This window comes from Acomys minous (assembly GCF_964271855.1).
Source record: "Acomys minous genome assembly, chromosome: 16".
Taxonomy (NCBI): Eukaryota; Metazoa; Chordata; class Mammalia; order Rodentia; family Muridae; genus Acomys; species Acomys minous.
This window is the reverse complement of record NC_140498.1, coordinates 13,190,506-13,199,178: the sequence shown is the minus strand read 5'-3', so window position 1 is coordinate 13,199,178 and position 8,673 is coordinate 13,190,506. Positions and strand designations below refer to the sequence as shown.

General features: G+C 48.8%; 1 protein-coding gene across 1 annotated transcript in view; it reads right to left on the bottom strand.

Moving 5' to 3' along the window:
* LOC311586070 (olfactory receptor 2T1-like) overlaps window positions 1–218 on the bottom strand; it is a gene marked incomplete at both ends in the record, with an annotated part of 948 nt that extends 730 nt beyond the window's left edge. Inside the window, one exon of the mRNA XM_084761882.1 lies at window positions 1–218. This exon is cut by the window's left edge and continues 730 nt beyond it. Coding sequence (XP_084618008.1) covers window positions 1–218 — 218 coding nt within the window.
* Window positions 219–8,673: the final 8,455 nt, after the last annotated feature.

The following is an 8,673-nucleotide window of genomic DNA, read 5'->3' as shown; positions in this document are numbered from 1 at the left end:
AAGATGTCCAGAAAGGACAGCTGGCTGAGGAGGAAATACATGGGTGTGTGGAGTCGGGCGTCCATCCAAATCAGAAGGACCATGGCCGTGTTGCCAGCCATGGCCAGGATGTAGACCAACACCACCATGCTGAACAGGAACAGGTGTGTCTGGCTGTTGTTAAAAAGGCTTGTCAGGACAAAGCCGGTGGCGGAGTAGTTCCAGTGTTGAGTGCTCATTTCCCGCTGAACTGTGCTGTTGGGAGAAGGAGCCAGTTCGCCAGTGGCAGAGAGAGGGAAAAGGGTCGAGGCAAGAAGAAAACACTCAGGGAGCTGGAGGGGCCCCGCCTGGAGCCGGAGGGACAGCAGATACACTTTGTTATTCATGTACTTGCCCGTATTTCTAGGGTCACTGTTTCGTAGGAAAACGACTAGTAAGAACGTGGCTTGTACCTACCAGGAAACGGGGATAGAGGTGAGGACATCCTATTGAGACTCTAGATGAGGAAAATATAGAGGATAGGCAAGTAGGGGGACCCAGAGGGTCCTAGAAACCTACAAGAAGAACATTATGATGGCTAGATCTGAGCCCAGTGATTCTGCTTGATCTAAGGCACCATCCATGGACAAAAGGGGCAGTCATCATCAAACCCCTACCCAGATCTAGCCAAGGGACAGAACATTCTCCACAGCTAAGTGGAGACTGGGGACTGACTTTCACAGGATCTCTGGTGCCCCATATTTGGCCATGTCCCTTTGTTGGGGAGGCCCAATGGCACTCGGAGGAAGGATAGCGGTCTACCAAGAAAAGACTTGATACCTTAGCACCATATTCAGGGGGAGGAGGTCCCCCACAGCCACCGTCATAGGGAATGAGGATTGGGGTGAAAGTGGGAGGGAGGGAGGAATGGGAGGATGCATGGGATGGGATAGAAAATGAGATGTAATAGGAATTATTTTTAATTTTCAATAAAAATGTGTTATTAAAAAAAAAAAAAAAGAACGTGGCTTGTAGTGAAAACAGTGTTAGAGGGAAGCACACCACTCCAGCCATGTGCTCTGAAAGAAGGAAGCCTAAAGACTAAAAGTTTAACTTCCCATCCTACAGAGAAAACAAAGATGCCACGGAAAGGCCCAGCACATCGCAACCTGCCCCCTTCGTTTATGAAGTTTACGTAACTATTGATATTTTCAGTTCTAAATGATCAAATGCACACAGGAAAGCATTATACAAACTTCTGCCTGACCTGAGGGCTAGACCCACATGCGTATGAATTATATGGTTCAGTATTCTTGCTGATGCAAGGGTCTGTGTGTGATCCATTTTTTCTTACAGGTGAGAGCTGTGGGTGTAGCTGAAACGGAATGTTTTTGTCATCTGCCTGCCCCGCCCCTCATTTTAATTGTGGCCCTGGCCACCAGGAGACTCACATTTGGGCTTTTGTGCTCTGGTGCATTGTAGTGAGAGTTTTGGGATTTTGGTTTCTTTAAAACAAAACAAAACAAAACAGAAAGATGATAGGAATATGTTTTTACTTTAATCTCAGGTGTGGGTATATGGGACTGATTTGGAGTAGTCAACTATGATTTTTTTTTTTCTGTGCTTGGGTGGCAGCATGATTTTGCCAGCTGCAGATAGCTTCTGCGATTGTGTAGTGTTTGGAATTCTGAGGACTTTTCAGAGGATATAAATTCTAGGGCCCCGAGAGAGGTGTGGGTTGTTGGTAGATTGTTGGTTGTGGTTTGTTAAGTAGCCATATGCAAAGAAGAAACAAGAAGGAGGAGGAGGGGGAAGAGGAGGAAGAGGAGGAGGAGGAGGAGAAATAATTAGATACTCTGACAACGAAGTTCAAATTCTCTCCGTGGAACTTGGTGCCCCTGGCCAGCAGGAAGTAGTCTATGATAACGTTATCCCCTTTCTGACCTCTGAATTTATTCAGGGATCTCTTTCCTCTCCTTTTTAATTCTTGTTTGTCTCCTATCTAGTGTTAGGGGGTGAAACTGAGGGGAGAAAAGGGGAGAAAAAGAAGAACCCACAAAGTAGCAAAGACCAGCCACAGCACACTGATTGGCTTATATGGGTTTTTGACAATATGTGTCCATCTTCATACTGTTGTTTTCTGTTATCCAACAGTTTCATAAATGAATCTTGTCTCATCCCTGCTAGTGATTCTCACAGGAGCTTTGATGGGTGATCTGGGTTGACATCCACTCGCCAGATCCCAGCCCGAATCTCAGCATTCTCGCTACTGATGGTGGAGCCAGGACTCAGAGGTCCCTCAGGGAGACAGGAGCAGGGCCAGGAAGCAGCTCTCCGTGGTGCTGCTTTCTGCTCTTACAGCTCTGCCAAGGGGCCCCTGTCTAACGGCTTCAACCTCACCCTTCCCAGGCTGCCCATGCTGGGCACACAGGATCTCAGATCAAATTCAAACAAGTTCAGAGCTCTACTGTTCCACGGTCCCAGAGTCCCAGGGCCCGCTCTAAAGCCTGTCTCAGGAGTAGAGCACGGAAGAGCACTGTTAGGACCAACAGTTGTAGACAGCAGGAGGCCAAAGTGAATGATGTCTTTCAGGGCTAATTCCTAACAATTTGCCTGCCTGCATGCCATCTATATGCAAACCATCCGTTCTAGATTCTATGGCTCATAGTTTTCTAGTATCAAGGCTTATAGCCTGGGATATGTAGCTTCTTATCTTAGATGATCCTAGGATGAGATTCTGGGCAACGAGAGATGATGCCTGTCCCCAGAGCCAGCCCAAATCACCACTGCTTACCCATCACGCTCATTCATTCTTAAAGGAAAACAAACAAACAAAACCCAGTAAAAGTCAATGGGGCTGGAGTGCAGTTGGTGGAGTGCTTGCCTGGCATGCACAAGTCCTGGGTTTGCTGTGCAGCGGTGTGCATAAACCAGACATAGCTGTAATACCCGTATTCCCAGCAACTGGGACACAGGAGGATCAGAAGTTCGAGGTCATCTTTGTCTGAGGCCAGCCTGGGAGACAGGAGAGCTTGTATCAAACCAAAAATAACAAGCCAGGAAGAGTTTGCCTATACTTTCTGCTCCCTTCCTCTAACTCCTGTTGGACCATGGTACTTCCCGATATGCCCCCCCCCCCCCGTGGTATGGTATGTTCTCTCCTCTTGGGAACTGTATTAAACCATCTTGTCAGTGGTCTCCTGATCTGCTGACCTTGTACTAAAACAAAAATGAAGTTTCAGATGCATTTAAGACTTTCCCATAAAGGGAATGAGAAGATTTTGGCATTTTGTAAGCATCATTTGTTTTATGTCTCAAACATCTCAGATTTTATATCTGGAAGGAACCTGGTTTGCTATCTTTGTCTTATTGGAGAGCATTGGTTGCCATGAAACATGGGCAACAAACTTGGCCTTTCAGCTGAAGCTGGAATCTTGACGGCTGTGCTGAAGTGATGCAGGTCAGCCTCAGCATCCTTGGCCTTTGTGCCTGGATAACCCTTTGCAGTTAGTGATGCCCTGTGTGTTACAGAACACCAAGTGCCATACCTTACATGCCCTCTAGATGCCAGTTGCAATCCTATCTACTGGTGACAGCCCCAAGGCCCTCAAGTCATCAAGGAATGCTTCCTGCAGGTGTAGTCACCCCAGGGAATCTCTACCTGGAAGCCTTACTTTCCCTTCCCTCCTCTCCACTGAGGCAAATTAAAATCCTAGGAGCCCGCACACTGCAGTATTTGTACTCTGACCTGGCTGAACATCCTTTTCAGGTTTTATCCAGTGTGAAGCATTGTGGTTAAGTATGTTGACAAGTTGCTAGCTTCCTGACCAAGCCCCTCAGATTCTCACCCATGTAGCTTGTGCAGGATACTCAGCTGGCTCCAGGGCCCTCATCTCAAAGAATGACAGCTTTAAGCAGTGACCCGCCTTCCCTGCGAGAGTCTGCAGGAGGCCTGACCCCTCTGAGCATCAACTGCCGCTGGCATGGATCTTGTTGCCACATGCACAGCTGATGCATACTTCTTTCTGAGTTGGGGAATCCCTGTGATCACTTCCCAGGGTTGCTGTTGAGTGTAGAGTCAAGAAAACAAGGAGGGTGTGCCTTTTCCAGAACAGGTGTGGAGGGGACTCTTTTTACACAAGCAACTTAATTTTGCATCGCAACTGAATACTCCTCTGCAAAGGGCTTTGTAGCTCCTCCCATGGGCAGCTCCTGTCTCTGTGATTTGTCCTTTGAAACAAGATGGAATATAGTGGACATGCCCCCTCCCCCCCACATTGAAGACTATCTGAAGTGAGGACTATGCCTTTTTATTATATTTCTCCATAGAATTTGGGTCAATGCTAAGGGACCATGGGAAGATGTGTGGAGTAGATGGGGAAACAGGTTTACTCACAGAGGCTCCAGCAGCTCTGTTTCTACTCCGTGTCACGGTCACGTGAGGTCAGCATCCCCTTTGGGAGCTGGACACTCCTGCTTGACCCAGCAATGCTTCCTTCTTTGTTCCAACATGGGTTTTCTTCCCTCGGTGAGTTTTTAGAGTTGATGTACGCATGGGAACTTCAATATCTATAACAGGTTCCTCCCTATGTGTTCATTACATGCGTATCTGTATGTGTGTGTGTGTGTGTATGTGTGTGTGTGTGCATGTGAACGATTTCTCAAAGGCATTCTTTTTCTTTCATACTGTTCCAGGAGCAATGAGGTTTTCTGTTCTTGTCTCTTTCAGCATGTGGAGAGCAGAACTAGTAGGCACCATAGACTGCAGAGTGGCTAGAAGGAATAAAGGGGATTATGGGTGTGACCCATATGTGCGCTGCTACAGGCTGTATCTAGCCCAAGGTTTGCTTTGGTTGTTTTGACTCCCATCCTTTTTCCAGGAGATAAGAGAACTGATTTCCCTCTGCAGCTCACCTCACACCGTCCCAGTCTGCATTGTCCATCAGGAGCCTCCCTCTTTCCCTGATGTCTCTCCTTCTGCCATGTTCTCTCTGAACTGAGGCTGAGGGTCAGAGACCAAAGTGCCTCTCATGGGAAGTCTGAATGGAGAGCCACGAAAGCCCAGGGTGAAACTTGTCCCCCTCTCATGTCCCTTAGAGTCCCTTCCCTGCACAGTATATCCTACTGGCCTTTACTGCAAGGACAGTATGGTGGCTGTGGCTAGCACACACGTGCACTCCAGAGTGCCACCGTTGAAAAGCTTTCCTGACTGGGCTACCCTGACTCCCCACTTTCAGGACGTCAGTCACGCAGCCTGTGCAGTGCGCATCATTTCCCCGTGCAATTCGGGCTTACATGGCAAGCCTACCGAGAGCCTGTGAGCTGCCTCGTCCCAAGTCTGAAAGTCAGAGAGGAAGTAAAGGGACTTAGGAGTCTCTGTCGGTCATCATGGTGAAGTGGTCTTCACAGCCCCACCACTCTCGAGGCCTGTGCGTCCCTCCTAAAAGCAGCCGTTCCACTGGCCTTAGGGCATAGCTTGATCTTTGGAATGCTTTAAAAAAAATTCTGAGCACAAACAAACCTACTTAGGGATTTCCTGGACAGGTGTGATGGGTACCCCCACTGCCAGTAGCCACAGGGGTAAACCAGGGCACGGGCCCCAGATAAGCACCATCCATCACTTGTCTGCCCCAACTCACACCTGACAAGTGGGAAACTGGGCGGATCTCAGAACTCTGTCTCAACCCTCTTCCAAGTAAGCTACCGACAGACATGTAAGCACCATTGCTCTAGCCAGATGTTTACAACCAGGGGTTACTTGTCCCTACGGGACCTTTGCCCAGGTCTGAAGACCTATTTGGTGGTCATGATGAAACAGTGGGGTGCTGCAGACATTAAGTGGGGAGGAGCCAGGTATGGTGTCTGACAATCTCCACGCACAGGACAGGCTCTCACCACAGATGGTCAGCCAGCCAGTCACCCCCACAGTTCAGAGTAAGCCCGCTCCTCCTCTGCCCTGGTCTGCAGTGAGCTGGATCTGCCCCAAACGTGTGTGAGGGTGTTCCGGTTCCCTTTCCGGCGTGGGAGCTGAATTACCGTGTAGAGGGCTAGTGTGGATGGGCGTGACCACCACAGATCATCAGAGGAGGAAAGGTGAAGAGTCAGCCGCAAGAGCTGTGTCCATGTTCATGTGTAGGGTGAGTGTGTATGGGAACATGTGCATGTGTGTGATCATGTATGTGGAGATCAGAGGACAACCGTGGGAGTCAAAAAATAAATCCTATTAACATGTTTTCTGAGTCAGGGTCTCTCAGTGTCCTGGAGCTCATTACATAGGCTCGGTAGGCTGCTTACTACCCCCTACCTCCTCTTCCCCTTGGATAAAAGCACACCACCATGCCTGGGTGTTTATGTGGGTTCTGGGGATCAAACTCAGGGTCTCAAACTTGCAAGACAAGTATTTTTACTGACTGAGCTATCTCCCGAGCCCGGGAGAAACTTTCTAAACAATGCCCTTTCTCATCCTGTGTAGCATCCAGACATTCTCACCCTAGGCTTCTGGGGGATATTAACACAGTCAACTCTAAGCAAGTGACCAGATATAACTGGGCTGATGACTATTTGGGTAACCCTGAGAGACACACACCAAACAGGCGGAACCTTTCAACCTGCAGAGCCACAGAGGTTTGCTAGGTCCCTCTGGGTTTAAGGTCAGCCTCTACCAGAAAGCCACAGCTGCTAGAGGGTCCCTGGCTACTGCTCAGGCAGATGCTTGGCTTGAAGACAGTATGTCCACAGTTCTGAAGACTGTCAAGGCCATGATGAGACATTTTGTCACTGGCCGGAGGTCAGGTCTAGGGAGGAGAGGTTGCTTCCTCCACGCCCCACAGCTCACAGCGACACCGGGATTCCTCGGGTCCATGCTGCCTGGGTGCCGATGGCTGCACTAGCTCTCCTTTTCTGCCTTCTGTGAGCAGCACCACAGTCAGAGCCTTTCACAGCTCTAGACAGCTGGGACTCTGAGATGGCAGAACGGTGCGTTCTAGTGCGTTCTGGCCAAAAGCCAGGTCTTGCTCTCACAGTTGCTCTCCAAAACCTCACAGCTCCAAAATTAGTGCGTGACAGCCTATCTGATGATCATTTAAGGGACACCAGTGAACAGACTAGCTCAATCCCATGACATATAACTTATAGACACTGATCAAGCTAAACCTAGGTGGAAATACTAGATGGAATATCTATCTATCTATCTATCTATCTATCTATCTATCTATCTATCTATCTATCTATCTATGAAGAGACACAGAAAGGAGCAGGACCATGAAAACCAGTACCTGAACAGAGAGAGGCTCAGGACCAATGAACAGCGACAGCTGGGTATCCCGGAAGCAGAACCCCAGAGCAGAGAGGGCTGTTTGTTTTAGAACAGCAGATGAAGGAAGAGCTGGACTCTTTAACCTCCCTCAGCCAGTGCTGAGGGTTAGATGCTCCTCACCTGTGCGCAGATCTGAGGCCCGTCGCAGGGTGGGGGGAGTCTTCCAAATCAATCTGAAGGCTAGAGATCCTCCGTTTTGCATCCCGAGTTCCCTGATGTTTTCTGAGCAGGAAACTGAATGGTCCTACAAAGGAAACAAGCTAGATATTGAGGAGTTGGAAACAGGTGCTCATCTCAAGATCTGCCATAAAGCTCTTTGGTTCTAGAGAAGTGAAGACTACTCCAAGGAAACACGCGCGCACGCACACACACACACACACACAACACACACACACACACACACACACACACACACACACACACACACCTGTAGTGAAGGACCTTCAGGGCACCAGGGCCCCCAGGCTATTGTTCTAAATCACATATATATTCATAAAGTGCTTAGGAAATCTTGGGCGCATGAGAACAGATCAGCAGAGCATCAGCTTAGTGTCTGGGGAATAGTGCTCACCAGTGAGCAATTAGAGACATGCAAGTCCTCCTTTCTTCCCCGGCCCTCCCTCTTTCCCCCTCTCCCATCCTTTCCTTATAGTAACTAAAGTTGGTTTCAGCTATAATATGTATGCATGTATGCATGTATGCATGCATGTATGTATGTATGTATGTATGTATGAATTTTGAGTGTTTGAGACAGGGTTTCTTCTGTGTAGCCTTGGCTGTCCTGGAACTCACTTTGTAGATCAGGCTGACCTCAGAGATCCACCTGCCTCTGTCTCCCAAGTACTGGGATTAAAGGCGCGCTCCAACCATGCCCGGCTTCAGCTAAAATAAAAGTGTCTTATTCTAATGTGTTTTATTTCTCAACTTGAAAGAAATTAGGATGCGAAGTGGGCTGATATTTCTTTACATCTTATTTTGTGTGAGGCTTATACAACGTCCATCTACTTATACAACAACATGACGGGGGTGGGGTGGGGGGTGGGAGAGATCAGCCATTGCTTTTAAACATGAAAACACAGGCAGGGTTTACTAGTTGAGGGCCCAGGTCACCTGCACAAGATTTGGGCTCAGGTCGGCCGTCAGCACAGAGCCCATTCCCTTCCTGGTCCTTCTGCATGGCCCGTGTGTACCCCAGCAGCCCTCTGTTCATCCTTGGCACTTATTCATCACAGGTACCCAGACACCCACAGTGCGGTTGGAGCTGTTCTCCCTCGCTGTCCCCTCTCCCGTCTCTGAACCTCACGTAGTAGTCCAGGCTGACCTTGACATTTTCTGCATACCCAGAGTTGACCCTGACTCCAGCTCCTCCGGCCTCCACGTCCTCCTAAGTGTTAGGACTG